This window comes from Cetorhinus maximus, chromosome 10 (assembly GCF_964194155.1).
Source record: "Cetorhinus maximus chromosome 10, sCetMax3.hap1.1, whole genome shotgun sequence".
In the NCBI taxonomy this organism is placed as follows: Eukaryota; Metazoa; Chordata; class Chondrichthyes; order Lamniformes; family Cetorhinidae; genus Cetorhinus; species Cetorhinus maximus.
In genome coordinates this window covers 13,363,196-13,387,576 of record NC_135888.1, presented here as the reverse complement: position 1 = coordinate 13,387,576, position 24,381 = coordinate 13,363,196, and the positions used below count along the sequence as shown (strand labels likewise).

The 24,381-nt window shown below is 43.1% G+C and overlaps 1 protein-coding gene across 5 annotated transcripts in view; it reads left to right on the top strand.

Moving 5' to 3' along the window:
• Positions 1–2,363: 2,363 nt before the first annotated feature.
• The window catches only part of LOC144685457 (tetratricopeptide repeat protein 16-like), a 39,878-nt gene continuing 17,860 nt past the window's right edge, over positions 2,364–24,381 (top strand). For 3 of the 5 annotated variants that reach the window (XM_078549979.1, XM_078549983.1, XM_078549982.1), the window contains exons 1-8: positions 2,364–2,471; positions 6,870–7,051; positions 9,596–9,686; positions 11,097–11,240; positions 11,912–12,012; positions 13,725–13,854; positions 23,571–23,785; positions 24,131–24,378. In XM_078549979.1, coding sequence (XP_078406105.1) covers positions 2,394–2,471; positions 6,870–7,051; positions 9,596–9,686; positions 11,097–11,240; positions 11,912–12,012; positions 13,725–13,854; positions 23,571–23,785; positions 24,131–24,378 — 1,189 coding nt within the window. In that variant the 5' untranslated portion in view covers positions 2,364–2,393. Of the gene's footprint in view, positions 2,472–6,869; positions 7,549–9,595; positions 9,687–11,096; positions 11,241–11,911; positions 12,013–13,724; positions 13,855–23,570; positions 23,786–24,130; positions 24,379–24,381 lie in introns of those variants that run through there. The other 2 variants (XM_078549981.1, XM_078549980.1) reach the window with 2 other exon arrangements.

Below are 24,381 nucleotides of genomic sequence, written 5' to 3'. Positions count from 1 at the left end.
TAACAAGCAACAAAGTAACCGTAACAAAGGTAACAGCAACAAAGTAACAGTAACTCGGAGCTTCAAAGCCATGCGGGAGGTCGGCGATACAAAGTAACCTTGATTTATCCCCGTCCTCCGTCTATTGAAAACAAATGTCGATTGTAAAAAGCCATGTGCTTTATGGCTATAGTCAAAACCCCACCTCCCTTCCGAAGAAGAGTCATATTGGACTCGAAACGTTAACGCTCGTTTCTCTCTCCATAGATGCTGCCAGAACCGTTGAGTTTTCCCAGCACTTTCTGTTTTTACTACGAATATAGATTGCTTCACCTATTACAAATTAGCCTTTAGTACACGCTAGCTGTGGTTCTCTGGTTTCTGAGTCCAAAAGCAGTTGCTGCTGCAGGGACTTCAGCACAAGTATCTAATGTCAGAGCTCTGAAGAAGAGCCGTACGGACTCGAAACGTGAACTCTGTTTCTTCTCTCCACAGATGCTGCAGGGCCTGCTGAGATTTTCCAGCATTTTCTGGGTTTTTTTATTTCAGATTTCCAGCATCTGCAGTATTTTGCTTTTAGCACCAGTATCTACGCTGACACTTTAGTGCCGTTCTGGGCACTGCTGTCAAGGGTGCTGTCTTTCAGGTGAGACATTAAACTGAGGCCACCTCAGAAAGAAAAGACTCGCATTTATGTAATATTTTTCAAGACCACCGGACATCTCTTCACAGCCAGTGAAGTAGCTTTGAAGTGCAGTCACTGATGTAATGTAGGAAATGCAGTGGGTGGACTTGAACCAGGAACCTTGCGATTCTGAGGCAAAAGTGCACCTAACTGAGCCGCCACGGGATAGAAGAGATTCCACAGCACTACCTGAAGGACAGTGGGGTTTCTGCTTCAGGAGTCCTGGCCAATCATGCAACCAGCATCACTATAACAGATTACCTGGTCGTTATGATATTGCTATTTGCAAGACCTTGCTTTGCACAAATTGTCTACTGTACTTCCAATGTTAAAGAAATGACTACATGTCAAAATTTCGTCACTGGGTGTAAAGCACTCGGGGATCTTCTAGGGTTGTGAATGTCTGTGGGGTACAGTAGCACTGTGGTTATGTTACAGGGCTAATATACTCGAGGTCTGGACTAGTGAAATGGCGGTTAGTTTAAAATTCCACTATTGCAACTGAGGAATTTAAATTCAATTTAATTACATGAGGCTAGTATCAGTTATGGTGATCACTGTAACTAGATTGTTATAAAAACCCATCTGGTTCACTAATGTCCTTTAGGGAAGGAAATCTGCCATCCTTACCTGGTCTGGTCAACTGACTCCAGATCCACGGCAATGTGGTTGACTCTTAACTGCCCTAGCAAGCTACTCATTCGTATCCCAAACTAGAGGCTCACTCCCAGCTTCTCAAGGGGCAATTAGGCATTGGGTGATGCCCAAATCCATGAATGATTTTAAAAAGTTTACTCTTTCTTTACTAAACTAGGTATAGATTGATTAAAGAATGCCAGCATACCCCATAGTCATTTTATATAAATAGAAAACATATTTAATGCATCTTCAAAACAAGTTAGATTTTTCTCAGCTTTTGAACTTATAGCGAATGAATTTACCACCATGTTGACTTGAAGACTGATGGCAATGTCTACCTTAAAGGAATTCGTTATGATGGGACAGTTTTCATTGCTGGGAGTCCCAGCTCCCAGCTGGCCCCAATTCCAACCACAATAGCAAAATGAACAATAGCTAGAAATAGAAATGTGAATATGTTTTGTTTATGCAGCAACCTTAATAACAATTCCTGTTGCATATATTGGGACTGGAGCAAATATTTTGTGCCTTAATCGTCTTTTTTTTTTGCTATATTTAAAAGCCAGTTGCACACCACAACCTTTTGAACATATTAAATATTTTATATTTCCACTATCTGTCTTACTGCTTGTAGATTAGAAGTACAGAAGTTTTAATTGAGAAAATGAAACTTAACAATGCAATTTTTAAAAAAACAAATATACATTTCTAACTAATGCTGCGTTCCAACAGGTGACTATTATAGATGACATAATAAAATCTTGTAATTGACCACACCAACTAGAGTTCTGCGTAAGTAGAAACTTGGGCCACTAGATCAGAGCTAACAGCACCCTTTCGGAATCCTCAAGCCCAAACAGTTACCAGCTGAATCACTGGAAGACTATTTCTTCTGGCGGGGGAATCCAGAACAAGGAGGTGGATCAAAAAATTGAACTTAGACCATTTAGGAATTAAATCAGGAAGTGCTTTTGGGAACTTTTTTTTTAAACAGCAATTTCTCAGTAGCTGAGTCTTTTTATTGCAGGTTAGGCAGTAGCTGACTCCTGCACATCTCCTGTCTAATAAAGGACAAGTTACAGAATATCTAATGGAGACTAATACAACCATGGAGCAAACTGAGGAACAGAAACTGAAGGAACAAAGTCAAATGCAGTGTTTGATTAAGGTAAGAAAAAAAAAGCAAGCTTTTAACTGTTCAACAAATAAAATTTTACCCAACAATCCATGAAATAGGAAATGAACCAATGAGCACAGCAGTGACTGACTGCACAATATGGTCAACTCCTAAAGTTTGAATCACCGACACAATGTGTAACTTGCAGCTGCCTGAAATTAAACAACCACTTTTAAATTATACTTGGTTCAACACTACTTCCAATCAACACAACCTGTATATTCCTGAAATTTTGTTTGAAGAAATTTGATTGCAATAAATTTATAAATAGGTCAAGGGGAAGTGGTGGCGTAGTGGTACTGTCACTGGACTAGTAATCCAGAGACCCAGGGTAATGGTCTGGGGACCTGGGTTTGATAGTGGAATTTGAATTCAATAAAAATCTGGAATTAAAAATCTAATGATGACCACAAAACCGTTGTCGATTGTCGTAAAAACTCATCTGGTTCACTAATGTCCTTTAGGGAAGGAAATCTGCTATCCTTGCCTGGTTTAGCCTACATGTCCTGTCCCACTGGCAGGACAGACCCAGCAGAGGTGGTGGCACAGTGGTATACAGTCAGGTGGGAGTTGCCCTGAGAGTCCTCAACATCGACTCTGGACCCTGTGAAGTCTCGTGGCATCAGGCCAAACATGGGCAAGGAAGCCTCCTGCTGATTACCACGAACCACTCCCCCATAACCACCCCCCCCCATCCCTCAGCTAAGGAATCAGCACTCCTCCATGTTGAACATCACTTGGAGGAAGCACTGAGGGTGACAAGGGTGCAGAATGTACTCTGGGTGGGGCACTTCTCTATGTCCATCACCAAGAGTGACCCGGTAGCACCAGTACAGACCGAGCTGCTAGATTGGGTCTGTAGCAGGTGATGAGGGAACCAACAAGAGGCAAAAACATATTTAACCTTATCCTCACCAACCTGCCAGGAGCAGCACCAGGCATACCTAACGATGAGGTGTCAACCTGCTGAAGCTACAACACAGGACTACTTGTGTGCCAAACAGCGGAAGCAGCAAGTTATAGACAGAGCTATGCAATTCCACAATCAATGGATCAGATCTAAGCTGTGCAGCCCTGCCACATTCAGTCATGAATAGTGGTGGACAATTAAACAGCTCGTTAGAGGAAGAGGCTCCACGAATATCCCCAGCCCCAGTGATGGAGGAGCCCAGCACACCAGTGCAAAAGATAAGGTTGAATCATTTGCAACAATCTTCGGCCAGAAGTGCCAGGTGAATGATCCATCTTGGCCTCCTCCATAGGACCCCAGCATCACAGATGCCAGTCTTCAGCCAATTTGACTCACTCCACGTGATATCAATAAATGGCAGAAGGCACTGGATACTGCAAAGGCTATGGGCCCTGACAATATTCCGGCAATAGTACTGAAGACTTGTGATCCAGAACTTGCCACGCCCCTTGCCAATTTGTTCCAGTACAGCTACAACACTGGTATCTATGCAGCAATGTGGAAAATTGCTCAGATATGTCCTGTACACAAAAATCAGGACAAATTCAACCTGACCAGTTACTGCCCCGTCAGTCTACTCACCATCATCAGTAAAGTGATGGTAGGGGTCATCTGCAGTGCTATCAAGCAGCACTTAGCAATAACCTGCTCAGTTTGGGTTCTGCCAGGGCCACTCGGCTCCTGACCTCATTACAGCCTTGGTTCAAACATGGACAAAAATGAATTCCAGAGGTGAGGTGAGAGTGACTGCCCTTGACATCAAGGCAGCATCTGACTGTGTGTGGTATCAAAGAACCCTAGCAAAATTAGAGTTAATGGGAATCAGGGGAAAGCTCTCTGCTGGCTGGAGTCATACCTAGCACAAAGGAAGATGGTTGTGCTTGTTGAAGGTCAACCATCTCAGCTCCAGGACATCACTGCGGGGGTTCCTCAGGGTAGTGTCCTCATCCCATCTTCAGCTGCTTAATTAATTGTGTTTTTGTTTTTGTTTGTTTTTGTTTTTGTTTCAGCTGCTTCATTATTGACCTTCCATCTTAAGGGTAGAAGTGGGATGTTTGCTGATGATTGCACAATGTTCAGCAACATTCGTGACTCCTCAGATACTGAAGCAGTCCATGTCTGAATGTAGCAAGACCTGGACAATATCCAGGCTTGGGCTGACAAATGGCAAGTAACATTCATGCCACACAAGTGCTAGGCAATGACCATCTCCAAGAAGAGAGAATCTAACCATCGCCCCTTGTCGTTCAATAGCGTTACCATCACTGAATCCCCCACCACCAACATCCTGGGGGTCACAATTGACCAGAAACTGAACTGAACCAGCCATATAAATACTGTGGCTACTAGAGCAGGTCAGAAGGTGGGAATCCTGCTGTGAGTAACTTGCCTCTTGACCACTCAAAGCCTGTCCACCATCAACAAGGCACAAGTCAGGAGTATGATAGAATACTCTTCCCTTGCCTGGATGAGTGCGGCTCCAACAACACTCAAGAAGATTGACACCATCCAGGACAAAGCAACCCACTTGATTTGCACCCCATCCACAAACACTTACTCCTTCCACCACCAACGCATAGTGACAGCAATGTGCACAATCTACAAGATGCACTGCAAGAACTCACCATGGCTCCTTAGACAGCACCTTCCAGACACATGGCCATTACCACCTAGAAGGACAAGGGCAGCAGACACATGGGAACAGCACCGCCTGGAAGTTCCCCTCCAAGCCACTCAACATCCTGACTTGGAAATATATTGCCGTTCCTTCACAGTTGCAGGGTCAAAATCCTGGAACCCTTCCCCAACAGCACTCTGGGTGTACCTGCACCACATGGACTGCAGCGGTTCAAGAAGGCAGCTCATCACCACCTTCTCAAGGGCTGGTCTAGCCAGTGACGCCCTCATCCCATGAACGAGTAAGAAAAAAGGTCTTGTTAGTCCAGCACCTAATCTGGTACATATTAAAAGTCTTTCATATAGCACTCAATGCTGTAAGCATCAGACTTAATTCCTTAGATCTTTGCCATCACATATATAGGGGTACAATGCAAATTCAGCAGAATGATGCCGGTGCTTAAAGGGTTAAATTACGAGGGCAGGTTACCTAAACTTTGTTTGATTTCCCTTGAGTTGATTGATGCCTAATCTATTCAAAGTCTTTAAAATGATGAAAAGGAACAATTTCTTCTGGTGGTGTAATCCAGAATGAGGGGTATGGTCTTTGAATTAGATCTAGGCCATTTAGGAATAAAATCAGGAAACACCTTAGCACACAAGTGGAAATCTAAAACTCTCTGCCCCAAAAGGCTGTGGATTCTACGGTCAATTAAAACTTTCAAGATTAAGATCGACACATTTTGGTTATGTAAAGGTATCACGGGATATGGATCAAAGGTGGATAAATGAAGCTGAGATTTCCAAAGATGATTATATTTGTTAAGCTATGCATCCATTGAATTTCTAAAATAAAAGCAAAATACTGCGGATGCTGGAAATCTGAAACAAAAACAAAAAACGCTGGAAAAACTCAGCAGGTCTGACAGCGTCTGTGGAGAGAAAGACAGAGTTAACGTTTCAAGCCCGTAAGACTCTTCTTCAGAGCTAACCCTAAGTCTGAAGAAGAGTCATTCGGACTCGAAACATTAACTCTGTCTTTCTCTCCACAGATGCTGTCAGACCTGCTGAGTTTTTCCAGCGTTTTTTGCTTTAGTTTTTGTGTCACTGAATTTCGACTTTTGTTGTGCACCACCTGTTGGTCAGAGGCTGTAGATAACTCGCTTTCACCAATGCCTTTCTAAAATACCCGCAAGGGAGCATTTAACAGCAGCGCAGTGAGACCAGTCACTTTCATTTTTTTCTCCTCTCCTGATGGAAGCAACACCTATAATTGGCAATGGGGTAATGTCCTGTGAGTGCCAGCAGCCTTCTGTTAGGTTGCTAATTTGCCATTTTCATGTGATTCTGGACAATGAGTTCTGACAAACGCTTTACCTTTGGCAGCATCACAACTGTGTAAATGTGTCTTCACTTCTTCACAGACACACTTTCCAACACATCCACCGGAAAGTGATCAGGAATAGAAACCTTTGCTGATTTTATCTTCCCCCTTTCCTAACCCATAGGCACCAAAGCCAATTGTTATATATAATCCGTTACCATTGCCATCTCAGCTGAGATCAGACGACTCAGCAAAGATTAGATATCAATCCTGAGATTTCCCTGACCTGTATACCTTAGCAGCATTCTACATAACAAGCAGATATTGGAGAGCCCTTTACTCGCTCTTTCTGCAAATACACCCAAAAGGTTGACCAGTTGTTTCAATTAACCAGGACTGGTACAAATGTATCCTTTCAGTGTTCTATTTAACCAGGCTGGCCCAAGTCTCTTAACAATGAAATCTTTTCATCCCACAGATTGATGATTTCATGTCAGACGTTGGTGTGTTTCCCACAGCTTTGTCTGAGGAACAACTGGAAGCAGCCACAGAGAAAGGACGGCAACATTTATTTGGATCCAGTGGAATTTTTCACTTGGATAACTTTGTTGAGAAAAATTATGTCTTTTCAGTCATAATAAACAATCGGGCTAAAGAACAGTGAGTACAGTGGAAGAAATGGTCAGCCTGAATGAAGGCTGTGATTCATTTGATATGTTTCTCTGCTTAGTCACATTATAGTATAGTGACAATAAGTTACTGCAGTAAATGGACCCCTTACAGGAAATCTACATTTATGTCGCTTCATAAATTAAAAATAGTTGCCATTTGAGAAGGAAGGGCTCCACTTTGGGCAGTTTTGTAAACAGCTAACATGTTAACCTAACCATGCAAACAAAGAAAAATAACAGACAGTAAAAGACCTGCTGGTCAATTGAGCCTGTCTTGACCAGTTATGTTGCAGCTGAGCATTGTGATGGCAAATGCTTCTCACGCACCAGCAGCCTTGGGAGAGGCAAACAAAAACCTCAGATAAAGACCCTAGGTCAATTCATCAGGGGAATAGTCTAGGAAATTCCTCTGACTACCAAAGGAATTCAGATACCAGCTCCAGGAGACCACAGTGAACACGAGACTCCTCGCTCAGCATCACAAAGGTATATTATACATGGGATCTCCCTTAGTTCTCCGAATTACAGCAAATTAATGTTCGTGTTGTCCTAAAATCCCTCATAGAAGAACTCACATTAGAATTAACTCAAGCGCAAGAGATTTGTATTTTTCAATATTCTTTGGCATCCTCATTTATTTGAGGCAGACACTTTAGGATGTGATTGAATTAACCTCAGGGTCTTTGATGGGATGGTGGGATGCCGTTCTTAATGGGCTTTACATCCTCCTTATCCTTTCCTATGTCTTCCTCCTGTTTTCTCTGCTATTTCCCACCTCTGTGTGGAGGCACTTGGCAACAACTGAGTATAGCTGAGATCAGGTAGTGGGGTGACAAGATCAAAGCTAAATCCCCCATTCTATGGCCATGATGCTGTACAAAAGATGGGGACAACTTCCAGTGAATGGAAGTGACAGTATAAGGAGAGGACTCGGTGTAAAGAATGTGTTAAATACCAGTCCAGTATTCTAACTCAATTGATGTTCAAACAGAGCTGGTCATTTATCGGCAAACTGTGAAGAATAATGTCAGATCTAAAACTGCTGATGGGGCATATTGCTAAACTGTTTTAAAAGTTAATTGTGTCAGCTTGTCTCAGTGGTAGCAATCTTGCCTTTGAGCCATTCCATTATAAACTTGAGCGTGTAACATGGATTAACAGTTCATTGCAATTAACAGTTCATTGCAATATTGGAGGAATGCTGCATTATTGGAGGTGCTCCTCTTTCAGATGTTTAACAAAGAGTCTCTCTACCTGACCAGGTGGATGTAAATAATCTCACAGCACTATTTGAAGAAATGTTTTTGCTTGTGTCCTGGAAGCATTGACCAACACTACCAAAAACAGATAATTTGATGATTCATCTCATTTACTGATTTTTGTTTTATTCTTTAATGGGATGTGGGCATTGCTGGCAAAACCAGCATTTATTACCCAACCCTAATTGCCATTGAGATGTTGGTGGTGAGCTGCCTTCTTTAACTGCTGCAGTATGTATGGTGCAGGAACACCCACAGTGCTGTTAAGGAAAGGGTTCCTAGATTTTGACCCAGTGACAGTGAAGGAACAGTGCTATAGTTCAAAGTCAAAATGGTGATGACTTGGAGGAGAACTTGCAGGCGGTAGTGCCTTTGTCCTTCTAAGTAGTAGAGATCACGGGTTTGGAAGGTGCTGTCGAAGGAGCCTTGGAACGTTGTTGCAGTGCATCTTGTAGATGGTACACTCTGCTGCCACTGAACATTGGTGGCGGAGGGAGTGAATGTTTAAGATGGTGGATGGGGTGACAATCAAGCGGACTGCTTTGCTTTGAATGGTGTCGAGATTCTTGAGTGTTGTTGGAGATGCACTCATCCAGGCAAGTAGAGAATATTCTTTCACACTCCTGACATGTGCCTTGTAGATGGTGAACAGGCTTTGGGGAGTCAGGAGGTGAGCTACTCACTACAGAACTCCTAACCTCTGACTTCCTCTTGTAGCCAAAATATTTATGTGGCTAGCCTGTTAAGCTTCTGATCACTGGTAGCCCCCAGGATGTTGATGGTGGGGATTCAGCGATGATAATGTGGTTGAATATCATGGGGCGATGGTTGGCTTTACTCTTGTTGGAGACGGTCATTGCCTGCCACTTGTTTGGCGTGGATGGTTACTTGCCATTTATCAACTCAAGCCTGAATGTAGTCCAGGTCCTGCTACATGTGGGTACAGACTGCTTCAGTATTTGAGAAGTCTTGAATGGTACTGAACGCTGTGTAGTCATCAGCGAACATACCCACTTCTGACCTTATGTTGGAGAGAGATGAAGATGGTTGTGCCTAGGACACTACCCTTTGTGAGGTCTTTCTGTGTGAATATTTTGTTATTTACAAACAATGGCTACACTTCAATGAATTTAGTTGGATATTTTGATGGTGTAAGGCACTGTGTAAATGGAAGGTTTTATTATTTGCAAATGGAAAGCAATAGACAGTTGTGCTGAATAGATAATATCCTGTATATTGGACATCCATTTAACAAGTTTATCATGTTTTTACAGTTGTGAGAAAGGAATGGAGCTACTTAACCTGGGGAAACTGGAGGAGGCTGTGATCTCGTTTAGTAAAGCTATTGTTCTGAATCCTCAAATGGTAAGAATATTTTTGTGGGGGTGGAGGGGCCAATGGTCCGAACCTGATCCATGTCTTGAGGCAATGTGGATGTTGATAAAAGTGGCTCTTTGATCCACTTGTGAAGACAGTACCAGATATGCAGGTTTAAAGTTAACAGAAATGAAACTAGACATTAGAAGAAATCTTTTTATTTGCATAGTGGAAATAAAAAACTCCCAGAAAAAAAGTAGTTGAGTCTGTATTACTTGGTTCCTTAAAAGAGGAATTGAATCTGACAGTATCTGATTGGGGTGCGATTGATATGGAGGGGGATAGACTCAAAAGACCAAATACTCCATGTGGCACAATGGTCTCCTGCTGAGAATGAGGCTGAATGTTAAAGGAAGATAGGGAGAAGGAGAGGGCAAAATGCTGCTTATGAAGGGCAGTAATCCTGAATTGACTGGTAGAAATGAGGGTGGATAAATATTCTGAAACTTTGCTTTATTACCTTTATTGTTCAGCAATTATTTAGCTATAATTTCTCTCAGGAGATCGAATGGTTGACGTAGATTCTATAGTTTGGTAGACTAACATTGTCTGGGCAAGGGTTGGTGTGATAGTTGGCCTGTTCTTATTTGACACTTCTTTCTTATTCTCTTTGTTATAATGTATGACATTCCACAAAACTACCAAAACATTGATCTTAAAGTATTTTAGAGAGATTTGATTACTGACATTATGCATAGTGGCACAGCATGTTGAAACACTAAGATACATCTGCTTAGAGAGTTACAATACAGGAGGGAATTTGGCCCATCATGTCTGGCCCGGCTCTTTGATAGAGCAATCCAAAAGTAACTCTGCTGTCTTGTGCTCTCCTTCTGGGATTAGGTGTGAGAATGCAATAGGTCACATAAAAAAGAGGCTGACCAAAATGTTCTTGTGATATTGAGAAGGTGCATGACCCCATACTGGCCAAAGCCAATTTCTCTGCTGTCCAAACGATGGTTGGAATGAACCTTTAATGGCAATTGTAAATGAACACTTGCAGTCTTAGGTTATGTACAGAGCTTTTCAACCAGAACAGTGGTGCACTGTTTTAATATAACTGGATTAACAATTATATAATCCAGCTATACTCTTTCTGGCATTATCCTGCAATAAGGGAAGATACAGAACTTTCCAATGGACACAAGCAAATAATACAATGCAAATTTTATTATGATAGTACAACTTACAGAGGATAGAATACATGAGTGAAATTGCTCTACAGATATGTATGACCAATTCAATTGGATGGACCAACATACGTGGGTTGTATTGTGAATTTTTAATAAAAATAATGATTACTTAAAAGGACTGAAAAATATTTATCGTGAATCTATGCCATGCTGCTTACTGTTTGTAGTTTGAAATCTGATTTTTGAAATCCCTTGCTCATTACAGAAAGAGTTTTATTTGAAAAGGGCTGAGGCATATCTCTGCATCGGAGATTTCCAATCTTCTATTGTCAACTACAGAAAGGCCAGCACTTTGGATCCCTCAGATGGTGACATCCTGTCACAGATAGCACATACCTTGTACATCCAAGTGCGTCCATGCATCTTTATTTTATTTTATTTCCGTTCTGATTCTGGTTTTTATTAATCCTATCCATACAACTTCTAATAAGGAACTCAAGAAAAGAAGAGAGTGGTTAGAATTTAAAATTCACTGCCATATGGAGTGGTTGAGGCAAATAGCATAGATGCATTTAAGGTAATACTAGATAAGTACATGAAGGAGAAAGAAATAGAAGGAGATGCTGATGGGGTTAGGTGAAGTAGGGTGGAGGGTGGTTCATGTGGCGCATAGACCAGAAGCTCGAATGCCCAGTTTCTGTAATGTTAATACCATGAAAATGAATGTTTAATATTTTTTTATTTTTGAATTAGATTATAAACTTTTGAACTGTGTCAAATCTCTCTGGTCAAGTTACAAGTTGTGTAATTGGATGAATAATCTAAGTCTTTAAATAAAATGAACATTTACATGGCTGATGGAATATTACATGACTTGTGAAACTGTTCATTTTACTTTGTATAAGTTATTGTGACCAGTGTAGCAGTCAGTCATAGACATATGAACTGTACTATCATTGACTGTAAGAGTTAAAGATGAAACTAAATTTTGAACTTTCTGACCATTTTATTGTATGAGGTTCATTAATGGGGTTTTGTTTTTCCAGCATTACCCATTTCTGACTGTATTTTTTTCTGCAGGGTCAATGTCTATTTGAAATGAAATTATACATGGATGCTTTATTGGTTTTTGTGCAAGCTTCAGAGATGCAACCTGAAAATCAACATTACCATATGCGAAGGTGATTCATCATCTGCATTCTCCTCCAGTAATTGTATTCAAGGTGTTTATGCTTCATTGCAAGCTGGCAATGTGCCAAAATCTACGGCATATTAATGATACCCCCATAGTCATATTGACATGGCATAAAAACTGACCACAATGCTTTCATCAGCACAAACCTTGCACAGTGAACCGTGTTGTCAGTTTTAAATGCAATTATGTGTTGTTATGTATGAAGTATGTCATGACACGTCATTGCATTGAGAAAAATACTGTTTCATATTTTCAGTAGTACAGTTAATCATGTAGAGAAATGTGGTGCTGGTTGGGTCCTTTAGATGAAGGGGTAATATTTTATCTTCTGTATAAATGAAAATTATAGTAATTAATCTGCCGCTATAGAGTACTACCTGCAGAAACCTGCAGTAATATATATGTTCATGCTTGAAGGCAGAGACCAGATCCATGGGATGTGATTTTGATACCAGCCTTTAGAAGCAAAATGGTGGGCTCTCAGCAGTATAAACAATTTTCAGACTGCACCGCATGATTTCTCTTATGCTTTGGATCAAGGAACATCCCTGTAAGGGAGACACTGCGCTCCCTTTAACCCAATGTATGGCCTTAAATTCACAAAATCTGGTAAATGATTCTTCTATTTGTGATTTACTCCAAAATTTCAAATCATCCTGGTCTTATAGTCACTACAAAACCATACAGTTTAGTCTATAATCTACAAACTGGAGCAGGATTTTTCCCCACTGGGGTTGGGAAACCAAACGTCAGGACCATTTCCCAATCCCGAGCCCTGCCTGGGGGGCAATTGGAAATGATTTCACAGAGCCGGGCTGCTAGTTGGCTGAAGGGTGGATTGGATAGTCAACTAATGGCTGGGATAGACAGGGGACTGCGGGTCCCATTTAAACACAGCAAGGCAGGCATTTCTCTGGCTACTGTTGACTAAAGAATAGATGCACCAGGGATTCAGGAGGAGAGACAGAGCTCTGCTGCCCAAGGCAGGGCTGCCCCTCAATTTTTCCAGTACAGACTTTCAGGTCATGCTGAGGTATGGTTTCAGGGACAGTGGCAGGCCTCTGGTATCTCATAGTGGCTGCTGCTCAAGTGTGACTCTGGACCATAGTGTTAGTAAGCAAGCCATTTACCTATGCATATACTCAAGAAACTTGACACTGTCCAGGACAAAGCAGCCCACTTGATTGGCACCACATCCACAAACATTCACTCCCTCCACCAGTGACGCACTGTAGCAGTAGTGTGTACCATCTACAAAATGCACTGCCGGAATTCACCAACACTCCTTCAACAGCACCTTCCAAACCCACGACCACTACCATCTAGAAGGACAAGGGCAGCAGATAGATGGGAATTCCACCACCTGGAAGTTCCCCTCCAAGTCATTCACTATCCTGACTTGGAAATATATTGCCCTTCCTGCGCTGTTGCTGGGTCAAAATCCTGGAACTCCCTTCCTAACAGCACTGTGGGTGTACCTACACCACATAGACTAGTGGTTCAAGAAGGCAGCTCACCACCACTTTCTCAAGGGCAACAAGGGATAGGCAATAAATGCTGGCCCAGTCAGTGAAGCCCACATCCCACGAATCAATAATAAAAAAAAATTACAAATGTGGCTTGTCCTCATCCATTGTATACATGTACACAGTATAATATCACTGAACATAGTAGAAAGTTACCTCCTTCGTTTTCCAGTGTTGAGGTCCTGATCGCATTGGGAAGACTTGAAGATTCTGTCCAATTGATCAGCAATCAACTTGAGAATGTGAAGTCCAATCCCGAACTCTACATCCTTCGGGCAAGACTGCATGACTACTTTTCCCAAGTAAGTGTGGTGTGCTACTTTTTAATGTTTTATGTTATTAGTCTCAGTGTCTTTTTATGTTTCTAATCTTCACCTCTCCACAGAAAGAAGTTACAGAAGTTAATTCTGGGTTTATTACACACAATGCAACTTTGCATTAGAAATCACAACCTGAACTGAGCATTTGTGCTTACAAACCTGTCTAGATTTTGTACGTGTTCTTCCTATTTCTCCCCTCAAACAGGTCCGTCTGTTATTGTTTGGTTGTCTTGGAAAGCATTGGGTGTCTTACTCTAGTAACAGATCCGGCTGGATGCAAAGATCTTTCCTTAAAAGTACTTTTATTTACATAACTAACCATTTACAAGGTTATTGAAGTTCAGGACGTAGCTACAGCTCCTTAGGCTCTTCTCATTCATCCCTCTCTGGGTGATGTCATTATGACATAGTTCCTTAAGCAAATGCTCAGTAGCTATTACTTGAGTAGTGTTAGCATTCACCCTTTACATCTCGCTACATTATTATATACACACCCTCCTACACCTCCCCCCAAAGTTTCTATTTTTTAAAGGGAGAGTCTCCTTGGTTGCTTCACCAATCTCCCTGAATGTGTACGGATTTCCTTTCGACGTTGTCTAAGATCTGTTTGCTCTGAACACGTTTGCTGAGAGTTGTCACTCCTTGTTTCCTCCATTAGTGGTCCTGCAGGCGTGACATCCTCCTGAGGATCAGGGTATGCAGCCCATCCTGCTAATGGTTTCCTGTTCATTGAAACCAAGGCACTCCTGTTTCTGTCTGGACCAGATATGATCTTGGTTGTTGTAACTTCCCCATTACAGTACCTTCTCGCTGCTGGTCTCTGATTCACACCATCTCTCCCTTTTCAAGAGTGGGAAAGTCATGAGCCCTGTGTCATTGGTTGAAAGTGCGGGCTTGGCCTGCTCTGTAATTGTCTTTCCTGTGTCTGGTACGACCATGGCCTTCTGCCAAGATGTTTGGTATCAACATGTGGGGAAGGAAGGGAAGCTGGGTTCTTAGCCTGCGGCTCAACAAAAGCTCACATGGGGTGAAACCATTCTGCAACGGTGTGAAGCGGTAACTGAGCTGGGCTCAAAGTCTTCATTTTCTCTGAGTAGGTCTTTAATGGTACATACCCCTCTCTCAGCCTCTCCATTGGCCTAAGGGTGTTGCAGCGAACTCGTAATGTGGACAAATCCATATGATACTGCAAAGGATTGGAAACACTCATTGGCAAATTGTGGTCCATTGTCAGAGATGACAATGTCCAGGAAGCCATATGCGGAAAATATCTGCTTCAGAGATGTTATAACGGCTTCAAAGGTGAGGCCATGTAGCTTTTGCACCTCTATCCAGTGGGAATAATGGTCCACAACGATGAGGAACACTTGCCTTTGGAGCTCCATCAACTGAGGTATGACCGAGTCCAGACGCTCGTCATCTGATGCACACTCAACAGATTTCTGGCCTCCAGCAGTCCTCCGAGTGCCGGCAGCCTGGGAAGTCCCTGCCTCCGCCTGCTATGGATCAGACTGTGCTATGTGCTCACCAGATTGTGACCCCAAGGTTACTCTAGAATTAGGTCCCACCGAGGTGTGTGTCTCTGTTCTGGTGGAGGGTGTGATTGAGTGTTGTGATGGGTCTTCAATTAGGGTGTCATCATATTTCTCTCCTGAGGTGTCTTCAAGTCTTCAAGGAGTTGAGGACCTGGCTCATGTCTTCAAGGCTTCAAGGAGTTGAGGACCTAGCTCGTGGACTTCCTCAGTTGCTTCCCAGATGTGCCTGCAAAAGCAAGGAGAGATAATTAGTGTATAGCAGGGGACTGCAGAACAGGGGAGCTCACTCACAGCATGGTTGTCTGATGGATGTTGCTCTGTTGGATCCTCACTTGGTTGAGCACCGCCAACCTCACCGTCAGCACAGGAATGGTCCAGATCGTTGGTGGCCAGCTGGATGACTCTGTTTTCAAAATCTGTGAGGATCTTGATGTGAGACATTCCTCCATCAGTCTGTGACCCCTCCCTTTTGTTGTGTGCCAGTTTGTCCTGCATGAATACAAATAGAGAGAGTGTAAACAGGACGTCTGCCAGGCCAGATGAGAAGGATGCCTGGCATGTGTGGGTGCTGAGTGATGCCATGGACAGGATGAGGACACAATCCACAGGGCAGATGAAAGTGTGTGTGAGAGAGTGAATGGTGATGTCCCTTAAACTAGCAGTGAGTGAGATCCCTGTGGATGTGTGATGGGTTTGTGAGTGTGAGAGTTGAGAGTCATGAGATAGAACCATAGAAAAGTTACAGCACAGAAGGAGACCATTCGGCCCATCTTGTCCATGCCAGCCTGAGGACACCCTTTCTAATCCCACCTTCCTGCACCCGGCCCATAGCCCTGCAGCTTACAGCACTTTAGGTGCAGATCCAGGTACTTTTTAAAAGAGTTTAAAGTTTCTGCCTCTACCACCAACTTGGACAGTGAATTCCAGACACCCACTACCCTCTGTGTAAAAAAAGTTCTTCCTCGTGTCCCCCCTACACCTTCTGCCACTTATCTTGAATCAATGTCCCCTGCTTCTAGAATTCTCCATCAAGGGAAACAATTTTATCCTGTCCACTCTATCTATTCCCCTCATAATTTTGTACACCTCAATCAAGTCACCTCTCAGCCTTCCTTGTTCTAAGGAAAATAACCCCAACCTATCCAATCTCTCCTCGTAGCTACACTTTTTTAACCCTGGAAACATTCTTGTAAACCTCCTCTGCACTCTCTCCAGAGCTAATTCATCCTTCCTGTAATGTGGTGACCAGAACTGCACGCAATACTCCAGTTGTGGCCTCACCAGTGTTTTATACAATTCCAACATTATATCCTTACTTTTATATTCTATACCTCTGCCAATGAAGGAGAGCATTCCATATGCCTTCTTTACAACCTTGTCTACTTGCTGCCTTCAGGGACCTGTGTACTTGTACGCCAAGATCCCTCATTTCATCTACCCCTCTTAGTATATTCCCATTTATTTTGTAATCCTTCTAACTGTTTGACCTCCCTAAATGTATGACCTCACATTTCTCTATGTTAAAATCCATCTGCCACTTTACCGCCCACTCCACCAACCCATCTATATCGTTTTGGAGATTATGGCTATCCTCTACACTATGCATTACTCAGCCAATCTTTGTGTCATCTGCAAATTTCCCAATCGTGCCCCCCACGTACACGTCCAAATCGTTAATATATAACACAAACAGCAAGGGTCCCAACACCGAGCCCTGTGGAACGCCACTTGAGACAACTTTCCATTTGCAAGGGCATCCATCGACCATTACCCTTTGTTTCCTGTTACAAAGCCAACTTTTTATCCAGTTTGCCACATTACCCTGAATCTCATGGGCTTTTACTTTCCTGACCAATCTGCCATGTGGGACCTTGTCAAATGCCTTGCTAAAATCCACGTACACAACATCCACTGCACTACCTTCATCAGCCCTTCTTGTCACTTCCTTAAAGAATTCAATCAAATTTGTGAGGCAAAACCTTCCTTTAACAAATCCATGCTGACCATCCCTGATTAGTCCATGCCTTTCCACATGACAGTTAATCCTATCTCTCAGGATTGATTCTACTAATTTTCTCACCACCGATGTAAGACTAACTGGCCTATAATTGTTTGGCATTTCCTTTGATCCCTTTTTAAACAATGGAACTACGCTTGCATTTCTCCAGTCCTCCGGTACCTCCCCTGTATCTAGTGGAGATTGGAAAATCATCCTCAGAGCATCTGCTATCTCCTCCCTGACTTCCTTCAGCAGCCTCGGAAACAATCCATCTGGCCCTGGTGACTTATCAACTTTCAAGGATTTCAACCCTTCGAGTACTTCCTCTCTCTTTATGACTATCCCATCCAATATCTCGCAGTGTTCCTCCTGGACTACTATATCTACATCCTCCCTTTCCTTTGTAAACACAGACAAAATATTCATTCAAAACCCTTCCCACAGCCTCTGCATCAACACACAAGTTTCCATCTTCATCTCTGATAGGTCCCACTTTTTCCTTAACTAACCTTTTAGCATTAATGTATTGGTAAAACATCTTTGGGTTATCTTTAACTTTACTTGCTAATCTTTTTTCATGCCCTGTCTTTGATTTCCTTATTTCCTTTTTTACTTCATCCCTGCACTTCCTATATTCGTCTAGGCTATCTGCAGTGCTTAGTTCTTTGTGCCTATCGTACGCTTTCTTTTTCTGTTTGATCTTCCCCTGTATTCCTCTAGACAACCAGGGAGGTCTAGATTTGGCATGTCTACTTTGTACAATTAGGATCTCGCTTTTTAGTGCTTCCCACTGGTGCCACTCTTTTATCCTCCAGCAGTGCTGTCCAGTCCACCTCAGCCAAGTCCCTTCTCATTTCTGCAAAATTTGCTTTCCCTCAGTTCAAGACTTTTACTCCTGCCTTATCTCTGTCCTTTTCCATGGTAGTGCTGTGAGTGACTTACCCTGACAGAATGGAGGAGATCATTCATCCTCTTTCGGCACTGGATGGCTGTCCTCTTTTGCAGGGCATTGGCACTGACCAGTGCTGCCACTGTCTCCCATACTGGATTGGTCGCCTAGCTTGCTGGTCTTTGCCTAGAGTGGGCGTAGAGGACTTTGTGGCGGGTCTCCACTGCATCCAGTAGTTGCTCAAGGGAGGCATCGCTAAAGTTGGGGGCAGCACGTTTCTTCCCTTTGGCAGCCATTACTTTCCAGCAGCTTTTGGTTTCTTAGAGAGTGTTAGCTCTGTGCATGGGCACCCTTTAAATATGGCGCCCAGGTTACTGAAGGCCTGAGGTGACCGGGGGGCAGGTGAATCAAAGGCCACTCCGCTAGCGATCCAACATGAAACCTATGCCTCTGCATTTTTGAAACAAAGTGCTGCACTACATGGTGGAAAAAGGCGCCATTGCCATCGGCGAATCAAATGCCACATTACCCACCTGACATTGGACTTAACCGATTTCTGGGATGATTTTGCTCCATGTCTTCAATAGATCCTGAGATACCTGGCCACCATACTGACTGTTGTGTTCTGGCCGACACTTGGTATTACAAGATGTCCTTAGTGAATCTTCTTGTGGACTTGCAGGTGGAGAGCTCATGGTACCACTAATTGCTCATTATAACCAAGAGATCATCTATGTTTCTAATGTGGCAATGTTGTCCAAAGTACTGCCGCAGTATAGGGTTACTTGGAATGTACTGTAGCCATCCATCAAGGCAGTATGTGCGAATCTGCTTACGTTATTCATCTTGCTTTTCAGCCTCTTGAAATTCTTACAACTTGCGTTCTGTTGCTGACAATTATTGAATGGTTAAGGTCATGAAGGTCTCGACTTCCTCAATGAAAGTTTTATCATCTTGTTCTGGATAGTAGGTGGGTATCTATGACAGAGTGTTGGCCGTGGTTTGGTATTTACCCTGCACATACTCTGTAGTAGCATCATATCACCTCAATCTGAATCTCTGGATTCAGGTGGCATCTTTGTGATTTCCTTGGTGTTCAACAAAGTTACCAGCGATTTGTGATCAGTTTCAATCTTGAACTATAGACCAAAGAGAATTTTTCTCATGCCCAAGTCGCTGCGAAGGCTTCTTTCTCTATGACAGCATAGCGCTGTTCGGTCTCAGTTAAGGACTTTGATGCATAATAAACAGGTCTTCTTGTTCCATTATTCTGGACCTGGAATAACACTGCCCCCAGCCCTGTCGCTGATGTATCCACCACTACAATACCGGGAAGTTCGGGATCATAGTGAGCTAGGCTCTTCGAAGATATCAACATCGTTTTGTGTTTATTCAAAGGATTGCTGCTGATGCTCAGTCCAGCACTATGCCTGGTCTTGTCGTAAAAGTTGTCAGAGAGTTCATTAACTTGAGCTAGGTGAGGTAGGAATTTTCCTAGTTGGCTGACCATACCCACAAACCTTTGTAGTTCAGTGATATTTGTGGGCAGCAGGAATTCTTTTATGGCTTTTGTCTTCTGTGGTTTTGCAGTGATTCCTGTTGCCTGGAATATGGCCAAGGAATTTTATTGTGTGTTTGGAAAACTCACACTTCTCGTTGAGTATTAAGCCAGCATCTTACAGTGTTCTTAATACTTCTCTTACTCTTTTGTCATGTCCTTCCTTTGTTGAACCATGGATTAAAATGTCACCCATGTGGCATGTGACACCTTCCATATCTTCTAGTATGTTGGACACTGTACTTTGGAAAATGTCCAGTGCGGACAAGATGCCAAGTCAAACAGTTGAAATATTAATCTCCAAAGGGTGTAATGAAGGTGGTTAGAAGCTTTGACTCCTGTTCCAGCTATAATTGCCAGAATCCACCGTTTGCATTGAGCTTGGCTAGGTTCTCATCTACTGACACCATTGAATGTATTTCTTGTTCCACAACCTTGTTCAGTTGCATGGATGACAGTGGTGGGAGTATGTCAGCAGGTCGCTTGCTTAGCTTCTCAGCTACAATTACAAGGCACAGAAGGATCACACTGGAGAAAGTAGAAAGGTTTGTATCTTTGCCATAAAAGAAAAAGAGCCCGGTAGCTGATTGGATATCTTCCATTATAATATTTACGATGTATCAACTTCAATATTGATAATAATAATAATGGTAAAATTATTTAGAATTTTCTGGTACAGGCAGAAAATCAAATAAGAAAAGTGGTGTAACACATTTGTAAGATTGTAGTAACCTCCTTGGATCACAATTTTGTGCTTGCTTGTGAAATAATCCTTACTGGTTTCCAAAGTTGTGTGGGATTGGAGAATCGGGCAATTGGAAATTGATGAGAAGGTACAAATATGGGATTCATTATATAATTGTGTGGTCCTGTATGGAGTAAATACATTTTTTCTGCTCCCTAAAATTTTAACATTTTCACCTGTGTGTCGCAAGGGTTAGAAACCATTTCTTCACACGAAAGATGGTGGGTGTGATGAACTCTCTGCCGTTAAAAAATCAGTAGATGTTAGCACAACTGATCACTTTAAATGTGAGATTGATAACATTTTGCTAGCCAAGGCTATTTTTTATTTAATTTTTTCTAGGCACATGAGCATCACTGGCAAGGCCAGCATTTATTGCCCTTGAGAAGGTAGTGCACTCAAACCGCTGCAGTCCATGTGGTGTTTTTTTTTGGAAAAATATACCTTATTTATAAAACATCTGAAAGAACATTGCAAAATGTAACTGGCCATCACAAAAAGTGCAATCATATTCAACTTTTCACATGGATCACGAGGTGCTTCAATACAATCAATGAAAATTACAGTCATTTCAATATGGTCATTACAGACAGTCAGACAGTGCAATGGGTTTGGAGTTATCGACATACATTATGTTGCACTCTCCGGTGCTTCAATACAATTATGATACATTTAGTATTCATTACATACATTCATTGTGAGTCGTACAGCCCAAGGGGTCTATACCTTTCCCAGCCCCTCGGTGCACTATGGCAGAAAGGTCTTAGACAGCGACCTTTCCCCATTGCGCCTTTGCGGCAGCTGCCCCAAGCTTTAGTGCGTCCCTCAGCACGTAGTCCTGGACTTTGGAATGTGCCAGTCTGCAACACTCGGTCGGGGACGACTCTTTGCACTGGAAGACCAACAAGTTTCGGGCAGACCAAAGAGCGTCTTTCACCGAGTTGATGATCTTCCAGCTGCAGTTGATATTTGTCTCGGTGTGTGTCCCTGGGAACAGCCCGTGGAGCACAGAGTCCTGTGTCACAGCACTGCTCGGGATGAACCTCAACAAAATCCACTGCCTCCCTCTCAGACCTTCTTTGCAAAGGCACAATCCACAAGGAGGTGGACAACGGTCTCTTCCCCACCACAGCCACCTCGAGGGCAATGTGCAGAGGGGGTGAGACTCCTGGCGTGTAGGAAGGATCTGACGGGGAGGGCCTTGCTCACCACCAGCCAAGCTACGTCTTGGTGCTTGTTGGGGCCCATGTGGTGTAGGTACACCCACAGGGTTTTTTTTTGTAGTGGTTTGATACAACTGAGCAGCGCCATTTCAGAGGGCAGGTAGGTGTCAACCACATTATAGGTAGAGTACCTCAAATCTGACAACCTCCAGACTGAATCCATGCCAGATTTCGGAACTTGCCGGTTTCTGGAGAAAAACCAGAATACCTTAATTCAAATTGGAATGCCTTAATTCAGCAAATAGGGGAACGCGGGAAAGCCAACTGATATGGTTGCAAAGCACTTTGGATGAATGGCCTATCAATATCATTATCAAGACTTCTATCATTTTTAACATGCACAGAATTATCCATTTTATTGCCGTTGGGGTTGGGTTGAGTGGATCAGTCCAAGCTGGGTCAGGTGAGGTGAGGGTTTGCTGGAGCATGGGAAATGTCAGGCTTGCAAAGCCGATCAGCACTCAGCAACTCCCTAAACTTTTCTGAGCTGGGTCGGGTGGGGTCAAATTTGCCTGGAGCACAAGAAAAAAAATCCGGTTTTCAGACACCACCAGTTTTTGGGTAGCCAGATTTGAGGTACTCTACCTGTACTGTGGGTCTGGAGTCACGTATAGGCAAGACTGGGTATGGATGGCAGATATTCTCCCTTGAAGGACATTAGTGAACCAAGTTGGTTTTTACAACAATCTGGTAGTTTCATGATTACTATTAATGAGGCTAAGGGCAGCATTTTACCTGCACCGCCAGGTATGTTTTCAGCAGGGGGGAATGTAAAATAGGGCGAATGCCGACCTCACCACCTTCCCGCCCATTCCTGAGCTCACCCCCATAATAACGGGGGGGTGGGGGGTTGCCGAAATCAGCAGCCCGCCCACCATAATTAAATAAGTAATTAAGCTAGTTACCAAGCCAATTGACCCCACACTGCCCACGCCATAAAACATTTGGTGCGTGCAGTCAGGCAGGAGCGTGCAGCCTGATTATTTTTAAACAAATTATTCAAAGGCCCGAAGGACGGGGGCGGGGTTCTATCTTTGGGCGCTGTCTTTTGCAGATCGAGGTTGGGGGGCAGCCTCCACTAAGATAGAGCCCTCCCCTTTCTTCCTACTCGCCTGCTGCCTTAAACCCACCAACCCCACCATCTCCTCCCCACCCCCAACCTGCCGAAACCCTCCCCGCCTAAGACTCCGGACTTACCTGTTTCTGGGAATCCTTGGGCCACCTTCTGCTTCCCCGTTGCTGGCCCGACAGCACCCACTCATGAGCTCTTTGCGGGACTGATGGAGCTGCTGGCTAATCTGAATGGCCAGCAGCTCCTGAGGGACACAGGCTGTCCCTTTACCCCGCCCACAGCTCTTTATGGCTGTGAGGTGGGCTGGCGTGGAATGAGTTGTCTCCACACCAACTTTACGTCTGGGGGCCAGGGGGGAAAGTGAGGAGGGGAGGGGGTCAGCCGATTGCCCCCAACTTCCCCATAACACTCTGATGACATTTTATCCAGATTTATGAATTAGCTGAATTTAAATTCTATTATATGGAGCTAAGGTGTGTGGATGGAGTTAGGATACAGATCAGCCATGATCACACTGAAAGGTGGAACAGGCTCAAGGGAATGAATAGCTTACACCTGTTCTTATTTGACCCTATGTACTCATCATGAACGTTGAGTTTGTTACACTCAGTATTTTTGGATTGTGTTTATTGCATCATTTATATAATGTGATTTATTTTTCTCTCTCTCGTCAACAGATAGCTAATTGTCATCAAGATGTCAGTAGTGCCTTGGCTTTGGATCCAACCAATCGGGAGGCATTATCACTATTGGCTACTCTGGTGAACAGAGCTGAAGAGGCAAAGGCTCGAGCGGTGAACAAATCTCTCGTCGGCAACTTAAAGGGTGCATTGGACAACATCAATGAGGCTATAGACAATAATCCTAATGAGGCAGATTATTATGTCTTCAGGTAAGCAGGGAATTAGTTAAAGCCCTGAGTTTGTCTATTCAATCATGTCTAATAACAAGTTCAGACTATAAACTATTAAATCTATCATAATATGTCAATAAAGTACAATAGTAAACATAGAAAAGTAAATTTGTTGGCTTGAATCCGGATGTTCATAATTTATTGTGCTGATATCCATTGGAAACTGGAATATAACTTAAACTCTTTTTACTTAGAACATTGAGAATAAGATTTCATCTCACATGCCCATACTAAATCAACAGTCTGGTTCTAGATCATTATTTTTCTTAAATTCTGCCCTCTGCACTGTGCCATTCTTAATTCTATTCTTCTTCTAATCTTCAGGGGGACCCTGTATAGAAGAGTCAAGAATTTTGATGCAGCTATTGATGACTACCTCTTCGTCTTGGACATAATAAGCAATGCGGAGCAGAGTGACACCCGCTTGGAGACTCAGAGACAACTCCTTCTGACATACAATGACTTTGCAGTGCACTGCTACCACAAAGGGTTTATCGAGGAGGCGATTCTTCTCTTAAACCTGAGTATTAAGGGAGAGAAGCAGCAAAAGGGATTGTACATTAACCGAGGGGGTA